Here is a 20493-nt window from a genome sequence, read left to right as displayed (position 1 = left end):
GCTCGGATCTTCTGAAAACGTTTCGACACCTAACCAGGAGTCTGTGTCAACTCTGGCAGCTCACACTGGAGCCACCTGCAGTTGGAGCCCCGCTGTTTTTAAGCACAAATGTATTTTCTCAATAACCTCAAGCTCAGAGTTCTGTTGGCAAAACGAGGGAGGGGGGGGGGGGGGGGATTACTCAACTAAATAGTTTTCCTTGGCATTCATTTGAGGATATGAACATGACTCACACAAAAAAAAACAGAGAATGATCTAAAAAGACGTAACAAAGCTGATCTTTGCTGCGTCCTGCCAGCAGTGGGCGGGGCCTGCCCTTGGCGCGTAGAGCCTACCTGTAGTAGTACGGGCAGTTCTTGCGCTCTGCAGAGTCGGCTGTAACGGCGCTGACGATCTGCTCGGCGTCCGTGTTGACCAGCTTCACGGAGTGGATGGTCAGGTGCTGATTGAGGTTTGCTCTGCACTTGGCTGCGTAAGGACACAGGTGACACTTGTATTTCCTCTCCTCTGCAACACACACACAAAACACACAAAGCCCCCCCGCCCCTTACTGTAAACGTCACCCCGGATGAAACGTTTAAACCCGACCACCCAACACTCGACATGGTCTGATGCCCCCCGGATGTGTCCGTGGACGCCCCAAGATGGTAAAAACACATAAATATAAGTGTTTTTTTCTAATTAGCAGTATAGAATATAAGCAGAAACACGTTTGCTTTTGTGTAAAACCTAATTAGCATAACAACACGTCGACTCCCCCCCCACCCCCCCTCCTCCCACTCCGCCTCAAAAACACAAACACTAACACACAACCCGTTTGCCCCAAGGACATGAAGCCAGGCAACCTTTATGTCGCTGGGGAAACCAAAAAGACCATCACACTGACATATGCCCCTGCTTCTGCTCTCTGTGGTGTGGCCAAGCTGTTCACAGCCAACACTCTCAGATGGCGTGTGTGTGTGTGTGTGTGTGTGTGTGTTTGTGTGCCCTAAAAGTGCGAGCACGTTCCGTTGTGGTACACAAGTCTCCACTTGTGAGCTCCGGTGTCCCCAAAAAAAAAAAGAAAAAAGGCCTCCATTTATTCCGGAGACCAGACCAAACGCGCCTTTAAATAAAACGGGGAAGGTGGGATTATTATTAGCTCCTTGTAGCTAACGAGGACAGAGAGCGGGACAGTGGGAGACGAGGGATGAGGTTGAATGGATCAATGGTGAAAACGCGGCGTAATCAGGTCACCAGGGAGCGAGGAAGCCTTTCTGTGTGTGTGGGAGAGAAACGGATGAAGAGAACCAGTCCGAGCAGCATTAGGACGGTGTGTGTGTGTGTAGAGAGGGAGTGCGTGTGTGTGAGGCATCCTTCAAGCCGGGTAATTAGACGGTAGTTTTCCCAGAGGGACTAATCATGGTAGTAATCTTTTTAAAGGAAGGGTAATCTAGTCCGGTCAACCTTATCTGTTTACAGCGAGCGGCACAAACAGCGTCTATACGTTAAGAGCCGGGGAGAGAGAGCCGGGCGCGGTCTTTACCTGTGTGGAGAGACAGATGTCTGGAGAGGGTCTGCTGTCGGCCGAACACCTTCCCGCAGACGGGGCAGGGGAAGAGCTGCTCGTGGAGCTTCCACTGGGCGAGTCCGTTGCCCGGCTCGCCGCCGTCCTTCTCCGAGTCTGAAACGCGGATATACCCGGTCAGTCGCCGCTCACGCAGACAAACAGAGCAGCTATCTGGGAGCTAATGTCTCCCATTTATCCTGGACCACACGGCACAATGCAGCGGCTTGGAAAAAGTATTCACACCCCCTGGTGCTGCTGCACACTTTTCTAAAGTAGGCCCTATTTCTGCTCTGCATCCATCCATCGTCTAGAATCGCTTAGACCTAGCAGGGTCACAGCCTCCAGCAGGTGGTTGGGAGCGAGGCGGGGGGGGGGGGGGGGGGGGGGGGGGGGGAGGATTTATTTATCCTGCAAAGTTACTTTACTATCCTGCAAAGTTACTTTATTATCCTTCAAAGTTATTTTATTATCCTGCAAAGTTACTTTACTATCCTGCAACGTTACTTTATTTATCCTGCAAAGTTACTTTATTTATCCTGCAAAGTTACTTTATTTATCCTGCAAAGTTACTTTACTATCCTGCAAAGTTACTTTATTTATCCTGCAAAGTTATTTTATTATCCTGCAAAATTATTTTATGATCCTGCAAAATTATTTTATGATCCTGCAAAGTTACTTTATTCTGAAATCCACTGCAATTCACTGAAATTCTCAAGCTGTATGCAAACAAAATTTCGTTCTGTACGCACTCTGTGCATACAAAATGACAATAAAATTTGTCTAAGTCTAAGTAAAAGCCACTTAGAGTTTGTTTGGTTTTTTTTGTTTTTTTACAGTGGAAGCCAGATCATGGGCGGAACATGCAAACTTCATGCCAAAAAAAAAAAGGCCCCGGCGAAGATTTGAACCCAGAGCTGTACCACCATCCTTTCTCACTTTCATACCCCTAAATCATCCGACTCAGGTTTGAGCTTCTCCACAAAGCAGCCTGAGCTGTCCTCTGAGCTTTCTGGTTCCTTCCTGACCCTTTTTGTTCACCGATGTTCTTTAAAGAACAATCTGACACACACTGTTCTGCTCAGAACACCTAACTTCTCACACAGAGGGTCTCCTTTATAAATTAGGTGACTCCTGAAGGTTGTTACACTGGATTTTGCAGTATTACATTAAAATTGTGGCTTTCACGGTGACCAGTCAGTAACAGCCTGGGCTCTTTCTGCACGGCGTTAGCATGTTCTCCCTGTGCACGCGTGGGTTCTCTCTGGGTACTCCGGCTTCCTCCCACAGTCCAAAAACCTGACTTGGGTTAATCGTCCTTAGGCACGAGTGAGTGCAGTTGTCTGTCTTGCATGTCTCTGTGTTTCTGTGATGCACCGGCGATGATGCACCAAACTCAACACCCGGGCACAGACAATGGCTGGATGGACATTAATGGAGACTGAATACAAGTACACTCCAAACCTTACCTTCTTAATAACTAAAGCAAAATAAAAATAAGATGCATAAGATTTAAAGCTTTTCCTGTGAATACTTTCTGAATATTTTAGCAAGGCGCTGTATTCTGTGGTGGTCAGGTGCAAATACACAGAGTAAAAGACAAAGCAGAGAAAGCAACCAAAATCCAAAGAGAAAACAAGTCTTTCAGAAATTATCAAGAAAGTGTTGAGGGTCTTTAGGAAATTGTACTTTTGTTTAGTCATTTGTACATATTTTACTTTTGTCATGAAATTTTAAACCATATGTTGGGACTTTTTTAAATCTCTAATTGCTGTTGTAAATTGTGGTAATTTTATGTGCTTAAACAGGTCTCTCTTGTAATGAGACACTAACCTGTATAAATAAAGGATTAATAATAAAATAAAAACTATAGATACTAAGTTTGCTTTAAAACATTTGCACATTGTTGAAAATTCAATCAGAAAAAAGTTATGATCATACTTAAAATGTGCAAAAGCTACTTTATTTTAAATGTTGTTGTTTTTTTACTTTGATCTTCTCAATAATGAACTAAACAGACAATAACAATAATATAAAAAAACCAAGAGTCTCACAGGTTTACCTGGTTAATGAAAAACAAAATGGTAAATGTTGCCCTAAACTTTTAAGGTTATCTTGCTCTAGGCAGTTTTTCTTATGTCTCACCAGGTTTAATAAATGGGTGTGCCCAAGTCTGCTTTTGTCTCATTTACCATCAGATTAAATAAAATTAAAAAAACATGTTTCTTTCTGTCCTTTCTTGAAAGGCCTCCCATCAGCGGAAATTGCACCCCCACATTTTTTCCTATGTGTGTACCCACAACAGAGATGGCAAACAGAATTCATGCTCTAGTAGTTTCTGCCACCCTTGATTTTTGGTCCTTGGCTGCAGGAAATCATTACAAGGGCCGCAAATGGCCCCCGGGGAAAACTTCGTACCCCTCTGCCATAAATAAATCATGGTCCGTGAGGCAGACATCCTGCCTTCTTTTAAGACTAATCTTAAAACTTTCCTTTTTGACAAAGCTTCTAGTTAGAACGGGTCATGTTACCCTGAGCTATCTCTGTAGCTATGCTGCTATAGGCTTAGTCTGCTGGAGGACATCAGGGTCTATTTCTCTCACTCTGCTGAGTTCTCCTACTGCTCTCCAATTCGTATTGTTTGTTATTTCAACTTACGTTTTTGTTCTCTGTCATTTTTTTTCTCTTCATAGTAGGTACACCTAGTCTGGCGTTCTGTTAGCTGTGACATCATCAGGGGAGGCAGATCACCCTCTATTACCATCTAACATAGAAAGTACTCCTGGGTCAATGTGAGCTTCTGTGCTTTCTGTGTCTCTGCTCTGTCTTCTCTAAGCCCCAGTGGGTCGAGGCAGATGAGCGTTCACACTGAGCCTGGTTCTGGTTCTGCTGGAGGTTCTCCTCCCTGTTAAAGGGGAGTTTTCCTCTCCACTGTCGCTTCATGCATGCTCAGTATGAGGGATTGCTGCAAAGCCATCAACAATGCAGACGACTGTCCACTGTGGCTCTACGCTCTTTCAGGAGGAGTGAATGCTGCTTGGAGAGACTTGATGCAATCTGCTGGGTTTCCAGCAGGAAACATATGACCAACCTGTATAATGTGATTGAATTTGACTTTGTAAATAGCCTTGAGATGACATGTATCATGAATTGGCGCTATATAAATACAATTTATTTGAAATTCCAGGGCATCATGCCATTAGGTTGGAGCATCTCCTAAATGCCTTTGTATAGACTGTTTGTGCATGGCTTTAGAGATATTTTGAAACACGTCTGGTCAGAGTGTAAGGGTGACCAGAACTCCTCCCAACCTGCAGAACTTAACAGGTTCTTGGTGCAAAATAACACGCCCCCATCCAATGGTAATATAAGAAGTTCCTGCAAACTAAAAACTACATTTTAGTGGAGGTTTATTTAAACTATTGGGTGCATTCAGAATATGTTTTAGATAACTCTGGCTTAAGAAAACATATCTGGTGGGATCCCATCCGAGCATTCCCTGCTACACCGCTTTAAATCCTTCAACATATGTTGGTAGAGTGTCAAACATCCAGAGTAGCTGTCGTTCAAGGTTTTTCTATGGGAGGTGGAAAATTGCGACAAAACCTCATTGAGGGCCAACCCATGTAAACCCAAAACTCCTTATCCAACCTTCAGGAGGGACACACTTTACATGCATTCTTAATGTCAACATCACACCAGAGTCCTTTCCTCTGAAGCCTGGAGCTAAGAGCAGAATTAAAGATGGGTGTTTGCAGGTGCTTTGAAAGAATTGAAGCTGCAGCTTTACACTAAACCTCATGATCTGAAAGGAATACTTTAAAGAAGAAAACATGCTGTACTTTTCTCTATTGTGCCGTTCAGCCTCCATAGAGTAAATGAAGAGTTTATTCACCAAGTGCATTGTTCAGACAGCCCAGCTTGGCCTTGAGCTAAGCCTGTGTGAGACGATGTGTGTTTTCCAGAGGTGACAAATGATGAGGTATTTATACAGCGCTGAATGCTTCAAGAAGAAAAAGCAAATATCTTTTCTTTTCTCCGGGGTTTTAGAGGGAAGACTTTGTGGCGAGTTCCTAAAGACCAGATGGCGGTGTGAGAAGACGTTCAGCTGCTGTTGGACTGACTCGAGCAACCTTGAGCATTTTTTTTTCTCTCTGTGTCGGATATTATCTTCCTCTTTGACCCCCAAAATGCAAAGCAGCTCATTTATGTTGTGTGCATTTTTTTTTTCTTTTGTTATCATCGTTGCTTTAATTTGTGTCACAGCAGCTTTTGTGGATTTCTTGGAGTCACAAAGGAAGAAAAATACAATTATCCAGATCATTTAATCTCTTGAAGTATAGCTGTTGCTTTCCATAACGCTACTTGCTTTTATTCTGTTTTAATTTGCTATATTTTAATCATGTAAAGCACTTTGCATTGTCCCTGTACTGAATTGGGCTATATAAATAAATTTGCCTTGCCTAAATAAATTTGCCTTAAATATCTAAAAACAATCAAAAGAGATTTAAATTGACTGCACTAGTTCCCCCCAAAATTGAGAAAAGCTTTAAATCCTATTCAGTCTCTATAAAGTTCATTGGAAAGAAAATGCTGCTCATCTCATCGTCATGATGGAGGCGAGAAGGCAGCAACAGTGGTAAAGATGTGTGAAAAAAAAAGAACTTAAAATTAATACATATTTTATTGTTGTAGCTGAATCTCTCACTGGAAATATTTAGCAAACCTTTAATGTTATTACATTTAGTCAGTGGGGAAATAAATGCCCCATTTAGAAATGCAGAGGTGCATCACAGGTCCTTCCCCATACTCAACAGTGGACAAATGGTGTTTTATCCCACATTTCCATGTTGTTTTATTTATTTTTTTATGTGTCCTTTCTGGCAGTGTAGCATTAAGAATTGTTGACATTTGTATATTCACCCCCTGTCCCTCCAGTTTGTGAGCTATCCCTTTATCTACTGGCTGTCCCACATGCCAATCATTCTGACGTGCTCACATAACGCCAGTGTGCGTGCTCTTCCTTTGTTAGTTTCCGCTTGCTGGCAACACATGCGCACTTCTAGTGTTCATGTATCCGGTTAGCTTAGCGGCTAAGTTAGCGGTTAGCCGTTCATTGTAGCGTCGCTGCTCTCACTGCACTGTAGACTTTGGACATGGCTGAGAGTCACAAGAAGCGAACCGCGTTTCTGTTTCAGGCCTCAGTAGAAAGAAATGACTCCAGGGTGGATTTTCATGTGATTTCCCTGAAGAGCGAGGTAAGACAGTCTTACGCATGCGCCGTTATTCAAAAAGGGACCTGGGGAAACTTCCGGAAAAAAAAACATCGACACAAACTTTAATGCCAAAGAGAGCCCAACAGATTTTACTTTCACAAGTGGCTAAAAGAAATGGGCCTCGATGAAACGTCATTTATTCCCCTGGGAAACAAAATAATGGGTTACTAATTATCCGACCTCCTGCAAGAGCTAAAACTTGAGACTTAGGAGAGCCGATATCAGGCACAGCTTCTAGACCAAACTTGCAGGGTTTGTGGCTGAAGCAGAGGAGAGTGAAGTGTCCTGATTCAGAGGTGAAGCAGGAGGAAGGGTTGGTCACTTGAGGGGCCAAGAAGTCAGGCTGCAGGGACCTAAAGCCATGACCCAGCAAATACACTCACGATTAAGCCAATTAAAGTGGATGGCCTTGAAGTGGTTAACGCTTTAATTAGTGTTGTTAGAGCCAAGAGGAGAAGCAGGAGAAGCAACAGGAAATGAAGCAGCGAGCTAAACCCAGACTGGAAGAGAGGAAGCTGCGAGCTCCAAAAGTCACACAAGTGTCACATTAACTCTAATGAATTCATTTCCGTTTCGTTTAAACTGAAAGAGAAACTTCAGGACAAAAACAAAAAGAACATACAAATTCCAAATAGTTAAAATTTTTTATTTACTTCAATAATTTTTTCCGCTATTAAAAGGTTACATTAAATATTCAATTTAAATTCTCCCCTGTAATAATTTATCTCCACCTAAATATCTTTATTTTTTAATTATCTTTTAAATGTAAGTTTTATCCTTTTCCACTAACACTGTTTTCATAAAACTGTAAAAGAAGGAAAAATTATGTGTGGTTCTTTCTCAGGGTGGATTTTATTCACATTTCCTCTCCCTTTTTGTTATTATCTCGCTTTAATTTAATCTATTGTTTTATTATTATAATTCTCTGCCGCATTACTACCGCTATCTTGTTTCTTTTGTGAAAACTCAATGTGTAATTTATACAGCTGTAAAAGAAATAATGCAGCTATGAAAAAATGCACTGTTGCCCAAAAGATAAATAGAAAAGTTAAATAAAAGTAAGTTTTATTCCTAAATTTCTTCTTTTATTAAATCCACATATTGATTCTTTGTGGCTTTACCTGAGACATGTTTCCATTATTCCCATCAGCCCATTTCAGTATTTATTTAAAATGCATACTGTTTATATGTTGAATTTGTTATCCATTCCTATTATTTACAGATTATGTTTATTCTAATATTGGTCAAATATTTTTTGGGGGGGTTCATTAATTTTTGTATATAATAATAACTGTCAGTTTTAGTGTGCTGTATTTTTATTGCTTCATCTGAGTTTGTATGAATTTTAATTTGATTCAGTTTGCAACAGATCAGGTTAAAAAATATATCTTTTAACAAGGTACTTACAGGCATTACTTGATCCAAGGAGTTGGAACAAAAACATTCAGGTAACTATTTGATTACTTATTGGATATATTTCACAAATGCACCAATTTTTTTTAGATAAAGAGGAAACAAAATAAGGGAGGAAATCTAACTTGGGAACCATAAAAGATGTAAAACAGAGCTAGAAAGCATTAAAACAGGTGATAAAGCAGGAAGCAGCGGAGGCTTGAAGTAAAGCTTAAACTCACAGGGGAAAGGCCTCGACAAATTAACTTTCAGGACACTGTTGACACCCAGAAGCCAATCAGATTTTCATTAACTGGCAGAGAGACGGGGGAAGCTGGCACAAGCTAATTAACCTGTGGATCCCTTGCTGTCAAAGACACACCGAGGGAGGCTGTGCGATGCCAGGGATAAGTTGGAGTCAGGCGGGGCCAGGTGGATGCTCTGGGCAGAGCCTTTAGGTTCAGAAAGGCCAACTGAGGGTGGAGGAACTTAACTTGCTTCTGCGTGCTTTGTGTCCACAGAACAGGTTTAAAAAGTATTTTGCATCTACAGAATGCATGTGGATCCAGAAATGTCGCTGCATTATTAACAATTACACATCGCTAGGTCTGGGATTAGGGGACTTCTGTTTAAAAGTACTGAACTTTGAAGGATGCAGAGTGTTTGAAATGTAATTTTCATTTTGTATATGACAGAAATAACTAAAATAATTATTTTCTTTAATTTGAATCTCAATATTGACTTGTTAGTAACACAAACATGATATTGCTTTAATTTTTCCTTCAAGATAATAGTTTTCAAAATTGAGTACAGCTCAACACCCTGATAATAACTATAGAAATATATATTTTACCAACTCAAATATTAACTGTATGAAGTGCAAAACATACTTTAAAACGCAGCTTTTCTGTGAATCGCTATACATCTGTGTTGCTTGGAGTCGACCAACTTCAGGCTCCAGGTAATGCAGCCAAGAACCACTGGACTTCATTCACAGTTTATCAGCATTTGTTGCGTGTTAGAAATCCTGTTTGTTCTGTTGGATTAAGGTCTGGGAATTCAAGACGCTACTGGAGTATGGCTGTGTTTAGGGTTGCTGCCTTTCTTAAAACACCCATTTCAAGGTCTTTTCCTCTCAAGGTTAATGACCTCATCAACTATTTTAATGCCTTTAAACTGGTCGATTATCCCTGGGCTGCACAGTGGTGCAGTTGGTAGCAACGCCGCCTTGCAGCAAGAAGGACCTGGGTTCGTTTGACTTGGGGTCTCTCTCCCTGTGCATGTATGGGTTCTCTCCAGGCACCCGGGCTTCATCCCATAGCTTCAAAACACGACTGTTAGGTTAATTGGTCTTTCTAAATCGCCCTTAGGCGAGCGTGTGCATGCATGGGTGTCTGTCCTGCGTGTTTTTGGGTTGTCTTTGTGATGGACTGGCGACCTGTCCAGGGTGTACCTCGGCTCTCACCCAATGACTGCTGGAGAGCCCACCCTGCGACCCTGCATGGACAAACGTGTTTAGGTAATGGATGGTTGGATTTTAATCCCTTCAGATAGTCGTTTTGTGTTTTCTTCCACATCTTTAAGCTTTTTGTTTCTAATTTAAAGCGATTGAAATTGTTTTAACTGACTCCTCTAGAGTCCTATTAAAGTAAATGATATTCAGCGTTTTTTTCCAGAAAGTTCCTTTTTGAATAACTGCGCATTTGCAAGACCGTCTTACCTCGCTCTTCTGCTCTTCTGCTCTTCAGGGAAATCACGTGAATAAAAATCTCCCGATTCCACTCTGGTCTTATTTCTTTCTACTGAGGCCTTCCTCTTCTTCTTTTAAACATGTACGCGGTTTGCTTCTTGCGACTCTCAGCCATGTTCAAAGTATACGGTTAGAGCAGCGGAGCTACAACAAACGGCTAACACTGAAGCTAACCGCTAAGCTAACCGGATACATAAACACTAGAAGTGCACATCTGCAGCCAGCAAGTGGAAACTAACAACGAACGAGGACACACACTGGCGTTATGTGAGCGCGTCAAAATGATTGCAACCAATAGATAATGATTCCCCTGGTACTTGAGGGACAGAGGGGACGACACAAGACATGAAGGCATCTGATTGGTTCTTTCCATTCGGACCAAATGGCAGGGATTGGTCAGAGTGTTTACAGGCCTGCAGCTCTGACAGAGATCTACCTTTTTAACCTCCATTTTCTGAATACATAATGTATGAACTACTGTCAGGATGGAAGGACCATTTCACCCAGTATAACAAAAAATGTTATTGAACAGGATGACCAACTATTGCCTTAAGTTCTTCGGAACAGTTTCTGGAACGACCTTTTTTTAATATTTAGAGAGAAATGCACCATAAGCAAATACATCTGATGCCTTTAACCTTAAACCAGGGTTGCCTGTTTGACTCTTGGTTCTACATAGAATAAATCACCTCACTGACTGAACTCCATGCTGCTTTTATGTTTAACACGCCCCCTTTTAATAACGATTCAATCACACAGCAGCACACATTCCTGTTTAGTCTATAAGTTTTCTATTACACTACCACACACAGAAATCAATTATTAAATGATATGGCAAGTCAAAATCTAATTTCTACGAAAAAAAAATACTGCTCGATGGGGTAAAGGATTTTGGACTGCTGTCAATTTGAACACAAGCGTGTAACATCTGTCTCACCGTGGAACGGTGCCCTGGTGGAGGAACTGGCCTCAGCGGGGGACGAGCTCTTGGAGCGCGAGTTAAAGGGTGATTGTCTGAAGCACTCGTCCAGAAACGAGCTGGAACTGAGAAAAGCAGCAGCAGCGTTACTAAAAACACCCACAGGTTTCAGTCACAGTCAAACCGTCATTGACCGTTAAAAAGCACAAACAAAATCAGCAAATTCATAATTGTTGAAGCACGTGGAGAGAGACTGACCTACCTATTTATTCCCACCATGTTACCGTCTTTGTGGTTGTTGGCTTTGCTTACTTTTTCTGCAAACGAGAAGATGGAAACTCATCAACAGCTTCAATGTAACATTATTTATACCAAATACATCTGTTTCTTTGTATTTTCACAGCAGATGTCGAACTCAGACACAAAGTCAAAAGGAAGAAACTACAGCAGCTGCGGGTTGAAGCTTTGTGACAGGATTCAGACTCTTTAGAAAAAAAACGCTTTTCTAAAGCGTCGTGTCTGGAGCCGTCAACAAATCTTCTGTCTGATGTAAGTTTATAAACTATCCTATAGCCAAAACCTACTGTCTGATACACATGAGGATGATCAGTACTCTAAAAGTTTCAAACCGCTCCTCATTTCCTTAAAGTTTCCTTCCAAACAGCCAGACTTTCTCATTTTTAAGATTTTCTTTTCAACAAGTCTTTTTTTCAGGTGTCTTTCACTCAGATTCGGTCGAGTCCTCGTACGCAACCATCACTGGTCTCCGTGTGGTGTGTGCTTATAAAAACTTAGCAAAGTGGATAATTTGAGGACAAAATAAGAAGCGTTGGACCAGAAAACTTAATTAGTCATCTCTGTAACAAACTAAGACAGATGGTAGGGAGATTGCATGTTCTCCCTGTGGATGCATGGGTTCCCCCCGGGTACTCCGGCTTCCTCCCACGGTCCATAAACATGACTGCTGGGTTAATTGGCTTCTCTAAATTGTCCTTAGGTGTGACTGTGTGCAGGGATGGTTGACCTGCGATGGACCCCACCTCTCGCCCAACTACATTTCTTCTATCAAATGTTAAATCTGGTCCTTTCTATTGATTCAGGAGAGGAAAAGGGAACTGGTTGCGTCTTTGTGAGAAGCTGCTGCTGCAGCAATGTGCTAAAAGACGTGACTTAAAGTTGGCTGCGATACAACTCTGGTTCAAACCTTGAGTTTAGGAGGCTTTTTATGCCTGAAAGGATCATAGTTGTCGGTTAACTCATGGAAACATGCCTCCTAAAACGTGTTGGATAAAAGAAGCAACCAAGTACATCACTTTATAAATGTTACAAAACTGCCTGGCCCCATGGAGGCAAAATATGACAGATATTCATATTCTGTTTTACAAATCTCCTTAAGGCCGAAGCTCTAATCCACAATCAGCTTGAAATTTGTTATTAAATTATTTGCATTTAGTCTTTTCCCTGCATCACTGGTTTACGCCTGACGCTGAAACAGCCTTTGAAGACGGCATTTGAAATTAAGAATTAGAAAAATATTACTAAGCTTAAAGTCATAGCTATTCTAATAAATTAATCAAGTTAAACTGTTGATTTGTAAGAACGAGTATATGAGAAATGTAAAAGTGAGAAGCAAAACTTAAATAAAAGGTTAAAAAAAAAGTGGTATAGTTTTGTAAAATTTAAATAAAATGTTTGGCAACCAAGACAGACAGTTGTGTATCCTCTGTAGCGTCTGCGTGTTACGTAAAAGTTTTGTCCTGTGAGGAGATCTGTTGTTTTCCTGAAAGAGTGAAATTCTAGAGGAGCTGAATTAAACTCCCTACAACCGAATAATTTGGTAACTAGAAAGTATTTTACATTTCCTCTAAACTAGTGGCGTCCAAAGCACGCCCCGGGACCATTTGTGGCCCCAAGACAGGTTTTGTGCGGCCCTCAATTGCTATTCAAGAATGATTTAGCCTGAAGTTTGGACACTCCTCCAAACTACCACCTGGCACTACCTGGTCCTGCAGTTTGTCTTTAATTCTTCTAACTTGTAAAGAATTAAAGGTTTCCATTTTTTTTTTTGCTGACTCAGCTTATCGCTAGGCAGCTGCACATTGTGATTTATTACTCCATCAACTACTGACACTAATAAAGATAGCCATAAGTAACACGCTTAAAATTACCCTTCACAAAAAATTAATAAACTGGAAACATTTCAACAAAAAAGTCCTTGTAAGAAGTATTCACAGGTGACGCAAAGTAGAATGATTATCAGGTGAAACAAATGCTTTTCAACCGTTTTTACAAATAAATATATTAAAACTGTGGTGTGCATAGGCCTATATATTCAGCCCTTTTTACTCTGATACCCTTAAATAAAATCCAGTGGAAACAGTTGCTTAATTTGGAAACAGAGACCACCTGTGTGTGATTTAAACTTAACAAAAATCCAGATGTTCTGTTAAATCAATTAGTGAACAATCATTAACGAGGACCAAGGAACACAGCAGAACACAGGTCACCCTCCAGGCAGACGACTGAATAAGCAACAAAAAGGTACAGTGCAATGGATTAGATTCATGTGTCACAATGGTCCAGTCCAAAATCCCATGGAGAATGTATTTTATTGGGATTTTATGTAATATACAAACTCAAAGTAGCACATCTTGTGAAGTTCATGGAAAATTATATAAAAAAAATAAATTTAAAAAATCACAAAATTAAACTTAGCTCCTGGTCAAACTGCAGATTGCAGCAAAAGGTTGTTCTACAACAGGGGTGTCAAACATCCGGCACGCCGAACAATTTAGTCCGGTAGTTTTTTTTTTGTTTTTTTTTTTTCCCCCCAGTGTCCTGTCTGGCAATGTGGAAATAAGATGCCACAAAGAGCTCATCAGATTTGACTTTCACAAGTGGACAGGATAATAGGAAGAGAATGATAAAACAATTATTGAAAAAAAACATGTACTTCGTTTAATTGAAAATATGCAGTTCCTATATTGTCCACGAGGGGCGCTGTGTTTTAATTAGCAGATTAAGCTTCAGGTGTGGAAAAATTCAAATCATTTCTTAATTTTTATCTGTTTGATGTATTTTGTCATGCAGGACTGTGTTTTTAAGTTCCAAAAAATGTGAATAAATGTTTTTCAACATTGTGCAATCACTGTGATCAGTTCTTATGCATAATGCACAAGTAAATGTTTAACTGAGTAAAAGTAGTGCTGAAATTGCACATACTTTTCTTAAAAACGCTGAGGTTATTCATAATATATTGTGTAAAAGTGAAATTAACTTAATATAAAAATCAACAACAAGTCCACATTTATTAGTTCTATTTAATCTTGCAATGAATTTACTCGTGTGGCCCTCTTGAGATCAGATTAAGCTGTATGCGGCCCCTAAACCAAAATGAGTTTGACACCCCTGTTCTACAAAGTACCGACTCCAGGAGGATGCAGCTGCATGCCACACTGAAACAGTTAAAGAGGTGTGAACACTTTTAGCAAAGGGTTCTATACGATGACATGAAAAGACTGACGGCACGCAGGCCATATAAAGTCAAAGGTTCCAAACATACAGAGCCCTGTGAGGGTTTGGCAACTTCACAGCAGCGGTGAATACTTGTTTGGGGGGGGGAGAAAGCAGCCAGAAGCTGAGCTCAGCTCGTGCGGCTCTCAGTGTTCAGAAGTAAAGGGCACTACACTAAATGAGTGAGAGCAGAGACATAAGTGTGAGTTTCAAGGCGATGTGCTGAAGTGAATTTCAAAGCTGCAATCATCTCCGTGTTCACAACGACCTTGCTGCTGATGCGTCTCTGAGGTCCTACTGCTCTGGGTAATTCATATTGATTGCTCATTGTGTGACAGCAGCCCACTCTCTTCCAGCCCCCCCCCCCCTCCACACCCAGCGCTCAAAACAACTTCTGAGGGGGTGGCGGTCGCTGCTGCCAGGCCGCTGATGCCCTGGCCTCCCTGGGTGGGCCCCCGCTGCACACTGCTACCCCCCCCCCCCACACCCCTTCACAAAACGCCACTACCACCTCCGTACCCGGAACGCCCCACTCCGGCGCTCCGCTCGCCAAGGACAGAGGTCTCTTTCCACGTTGCCATGGAGATGCCGCACAGGAGAAATGTAAAGGGGAGGGAGACGGGGAAGTGATTGTGGGGGGGGGAGTGGGGGGGACATGTGCAGCCAAGTGTGCTTGAGCCGGCATGTCTGAAAACAAGTCAGGGGAGAGAGAGAGAAGAGAGAACGAGAGGAAAGGAGGAGCGGGCGGAGGGAGGAGCGGGCATTTGTGCAGACATCGCTCCCCGTGGGGCCTGGTGCGAGCGGGTAGAGGTGTGCGTCAAACACTTTGTGGGAAAGAGAAATTGTCAACGTGTGAATCTGTAAAAATAAGATGATTTTTTATATTTAATTTTCTTTTAAACCTTAATTTAAGCAACGCAAGAGCAGACCAACGTTGGACAGGGAGAAGACTCGACCGCACCGATTTGAAGAAGACACCTGAAAAACTGTCCGAATCCTATCTTATCTTATAATTTATTTATTTATTTATGTTCTTTCACTTTCTTTTTTCAAATATCACATTACACATGTCAGCTTACATAATAATATATATGATTTAGCAATGGCATCTAGGTGTTATTCGAGTGTATCTGTTGCTTTATGTCTGTTGGTTGTGCTGTTCTTTTTGTGTCTCTTTCTAGATGATGGAGCAGACAAAGAAGGTTTTATCATTCTCTCCCTTTTATCTCCTCTTTCTTTCACCTCTACTCTTTTTTTTCTTTTCTTTCACTTTTTGTTCTTCCTTTACTCTCCCATTGTCATGTCCATATAATTTGAAATTCTCCTTGCAGGAATCATAATAAAGCTATTTACAAGCATAAATCAAGTGGAGCACTATGGCGGAAGCTGTACGCTCCACTTGTGAAAGAAAAATCTGTCGAGCTCTATCTGGCATTGAGACATCAATTCCTATTGCCATATTGCTAGACAGGACACTGGGAAGAAAGAAAAAAACTGTCCGAATCCAAACACATAAAACGTTGCCTTCTGTTTCTCCAATATGGCCTTAAAAAAAAAAAAAAGGTACAAACCAGGAAGTGACGGCGGGAGTGCTCAGTGGTTGGAATGCAGGAGCTGAGAGGGAGCGTACCTGACAGTTTGAACAGCAGCTCGGAGGCCATTTTGACCGATATGTCTTGGGAGAAGAGGTCTTTCTGGGGGTGGCAGGCCAACGTCTCTGGGAGGCTACTCATTGGCTCGCTCTTCTCGCTCGCCCCTAAAGTGCTGAAGGTCAGCAGGTGGGAGGCAGGCGGCGTGCGTTCTTCGGGGGGCGGGTCCACCTCCATGGGCTCGGCCTTTACCTTCACCTTCTGGTACTGGGCGTCTTTGCTGTTCTCTGGGGAGAAGAAGACGACTTGGTTACCCAACACAGTCAGAAAAGTGTTGTTAAGAGTCGTTTTTAAATCCTGCAGACTTTCCTAAAAGCCCGTCTGCCTTAAACACAACGACAAATCAAACTTTCAACCTTTGGATTTTGTTCTAATTCCCTTTAACATGAATGCAGCCGCTGTGTTCTGATCATGAAAAAGACGAGACGATGGTGCAAACACGCTTTTATGAAAGAAAAAAGTAAAAAGAACGTTAATAAACATTAACGTCACAAATAAATGAAGTGAGCGGAGCCTTTAGGCAGATCCCATCAGAGTCCCTCAGTCTTAGCTCCACACCTGCGATTGTGAGGAAAGTGTAGGGCGTCAGGACGTGATTGGGGAGTAGTGAGTGAGGCTTTTCCTTCAGGAGCTCACCTAGAAGCTATGGGGCAAGAGCGGCGCTTGCAAATATCCTCAAATCTAAATATATGCTAAACTGAACACTTTTAATTGCATATTGAATTCTTGCCTAGACTGGATGGAGATCGCCTGTGAACAGAACTTATAAGGATTTAGGTCTGGACTTGGACTGGGCCGTTCCAACACATGATCTGAACCTTTCTATTGGAGCTCTTTCTTTCTTATCATGCTGGACGGTAAATCTTTAGCCTCGGCCTCAAAGCTTTTAGAAGATTTTGTTCCAGAACTACAATGTATTTATCCCCGTCCATCTTCTCATCAACTCATGACCAGATAATGTAAACCCTGCTGGAGGAAATCAGATGCTGTGTTCAGGGTGATCTTCAGCTTTGGGTCCCTGAGAAACACCCTTAACCCCAGATTGTTGTAAGTAGGGCTGAACGATTTTGAAAAATAATCTAATTGCGATTTTTTTTCTTAATATTGCGATTTAATGCGATTTTTTCCCCAGTTTAATTTATCATGTCTTTTTAAACATATACAAACAACAAATCATTTTGTTTCCTCGCTGTGCAGATTAGCTGCTAAAAGACCCACAGCATCTAAACTCAGAGCAGAAATGATTGCATTCGGCCTACGATATATTTCAACCAAAATTGCAATTTTGACTTTTCTCTGCATTTACCACAAGCAACAAAAATGGCGTCTAAATAAAGACGTTTGTAAACAAGGACTATTTTAAACAAGAACTTTTAATGTTTGTATTAATCAGAATATTATTCAAGAAAACAGTTTTTAATTGATTTGGACATCAATCCTTGTTGAACATAAAGTGCAACCAACAAGCAAGTCTATGTATTAAACTGATTGACCTGTACTTAATGCTATGTATGATTATATAAACTCTAAAACAAGTAATAAAATTAGATTATCTCACTGCTGCAACTGTCTTCCCTTCCATGTGGAGGCAAACCCACTTTAAACATTTTACCAACACCTAATGGACGTGGCTAATTCCTTAATTGTTACATAGCCAAAAATTGCAGACCTCTGCGATTTGGAAATTGAGTTTTTTAAAATTGCGATTATATTGAAAATGCGATTAATTGTTCAGCCCTAGTTGTAAGATGCCCACTGCGCTCTGAGGTATGGGTTAAATGCAGAGGACATATTTATTTTGTTGGAACGTAAAAATGCAATGACAAGATTACTGCTTCTTCTAGTCCTGTCAACCACCTGAGCTATGGACCTCTGCAGCTCCTCCAGAGACATCATGCCTCTCTGACTAATCCTCCATTTTCCCAGCCTGTCAATTTAGTTGGACATTTTCAAATAATAGATTAATCAGTGCTTTGTGAGACGCTCAATGCTCAGGATATTGTTTTTTAATCCAGCCCCCGCTGTCTGCTGGCATCTCTGCTCCTATCAATGCCGTTTCTTGACCAACTCTGCTGGATTAATACTGAGATTAAAACCTCACACAGATGGACTCTGCTTTCCAATTATTAGACTACTGGATGCACTGGATTTTATTTAGGTTTAACCGAGTCACAATTGTTTATTTGTATATTAGTTCCCCTTCACAATCACGCTCTAATGTATGATAGTTAATAACTTAAGGTCCTAAATATATACATAAAGGTTTGTGGTTGTGATGTGGCAAGATGTGTGTAAGTTCAAGCGATGTGAATGCTTTTGCAAGGAACTGTATGTAAATGTACTCATACAGTACTTTATAGGGCTGCTCAATTATTCTATCAGTTTATTGTTATCATGAAAAAAAAATCTTATATGAATCTGAATTTATTTTTGCTTTTTTTTCTCCATTGTTAAATCCTAAAAAAATATAATTAAATGCACAATTATTGTGTGCAGTTTAGAGATAAAAAATATAGTTTCATTATTCTATATAGTATATTATTAAATATGTTTTTTTAGGACAGTGCAACTTTATTGCTGTGACATGCAGTCACATACAGTTAAGTAGTTCTTTTATAATCACTTTTATTGTCATCACAATAGTACCACAACATACTATGATAAAATTTAAAGTCCATATTACCTGCCCCTCATACTTTAGTTATTTACTTTTAACTTCAGGGTTCATTGGTCAGTATATGGCTATGATCACACTGCAGGGAAATGCGACCCATATCCGATCTTTTTGCCCATACGTGACCCATATCTGTACTAAATTAGATACATATCGGATTTTTTAAAGCACCATGTCACATTTTATCCGTCTTTCACGTCTCTCTCTACTCATCCACACACATTAGCAGCAGCTAGCGCTCCATAGAAGATCATTAATAGCTGTGCTGCTTTCTTCTTACCTTACTTCGTCTCACTATGATGTGGTCTTAATATTGTCGGCTCTCATTGAATACTTCTAGAAGCAGCTACATTCACCATTACTTCCGTAAACAGCACGCTGCTCTGTGACGTCTGTTAACGGCACATGGTTTGCGGTCTTGATCAGTTTAGACAGAAGTCTGATGACAGTCACATTTAATAGTAGTAAGAACGGCCACCTCCAAAAAATAAAAAAAAAATAATCAGATTTCAGCAAAAAACAAAGTGAGCATCAAGACCTGCAGTGTGAACATAGCCTACGTTCTACAGGATTAGCGATAATAGGTGTAAACAGCACCCTCAAAACTCATGACAAGAATAAAAATAATCAGTTTATCCATTTCTCTTACACTAATCACTAGACTTATGAGTCAAAGCTGTAAAAATTATTTAATGCAACTCTGTTTCCTCTCTAAAAACCACATAACTATGAGAAATAAAAACATATATTCATAGAGCCATGAGCTTTTTTTTTAAATCATATAGAGGTAAATGTCTCTATAGCCATGATTTATTAAAAATAAACTAAATAAGCAGTCTGACTAAATCTTCTAAACCTAAAGATTAAAATATAATTTTTAAAACAGACAATAAATCAAGCACATCTCTACATATGATGTGAAATTCAATGATCCACATAGACCTAAACGTGAGCGTTGCATGTAGCAGTGTGGTTTATTAGGGCAGGAGTGCACAGAGAGGTCACGCTGTTGCTTGGAGGAGCGACCCAGCAGCTCATGTGGGTTCACTGAAGCAAACAGGAAAGGCAGGGGGGGGGAAAAAACACTTTGAATGTTAACAACGGCTCTGTTCAACTGAAAATATATCTTTTTTTATTTTTTTTATTATCCTAGCTCACACAAACAGTGGCGCAAAAGGTGAGAACAAGCCGTTGCTTTAATTCTCTCACAGGTTCAAGCTGTGTGCGAGCTAAAAATAAAACTTGGGCTTTTAGGAACGTCCCCATCTCATCTGCAGACTCAGAGCCGGATCGAGCTGTAGATATTCCATAAATCAGGGCCATCAAGCGAAATACTGATTTCTTCTGTTCTTACTTTTATTCTTGCTACGCAAACATTTCAGATTATCAAACTCGTTCTTATATCAGGCAAAGAAGAGCCGAGGTGAAATATTGTTTGACTCTGAAGGCTAATAAGTGGATCAGCTGTTTATGGCACCACAGAACGAGTCTTTTAACGTCACTGATTTAAGCACATTAAAGGGTTTTAAAGCAGGGAGTGCTCGTTTAAGGTACCACAGCAACTCCAGACCGGACTTTAACTAGGCCACTCTAATACCATAATTTGTTTTTAAGCCATTCACAGGTTATATACATCATCAGCTCATACCAACTTAGTCGTTTCACACCTGGATGTTCCACTTTTTGCTCATTAGTCCACAGAAGATTTCTCTGAAACGTTTTGAGGATCACCATGATGTGTTTTTGACAAATGCAAGGAGGGCTTTTGAGTCCT

At 40.8% G+C, this 20493-nt stretch overlaps 1 protein-coding gene across 1 annotated transcript in view; it reads right to left on the bottom strand.

Moving 5' to 3' along the window:
- Positions 1 to 20493, bottom strand: part of znf827 (zinc finger protein 827) — a 133354-nt gene that overhangs the window by 29954 nt on the left and 82907 nt on the right. Inside the window, exons 6-10 of the mRNA XM_036137539.1 lie at positions 16027 to 16272; positions 11146 to 11200; positions 10902 to 11008; positions 1526 to 1663; positions 336 to 507 (exon numbers count right to left, since the gene is read on the bottom strand). Of these exons, the coding sequence (XP_035993432.1) occupies positions 336 to 507; positions 1526 to 1663; positions 10902 to 11008; positions 11146 to 11200; positions 16027 to 16272 (718 nt within the window). The remainder of the gene's footprint in view (positions 1 to 335; positions 508 to 1525; positions 1664 to 10901; positions 11009 to 11145; positions 11201 to 16026; positions 16273 to 20493) is intronic.

The sequence above is a fragment of the Fundulus heteroclitus genome, chromosome 5 (assembly GCF_011125445.2).
Source record: "Fundulus heteroclitus isolate FHET01 chromosome 5, MU-UCD_Fhet_4.1, whole genome shotgun sequence".
Taxonomy (NCBI): Eukaryota; Metazoa; Chordata; class Actinopteri; order Cyprinodontiformes; family Fundulidae; genus Fundulus; species Fundulus heteroclitus.
The sequence above is the reverse complement of the archived record's forward strand: the minus strand, read 5'-3'. Positions and strand labels throughout refer to the sequence as shown.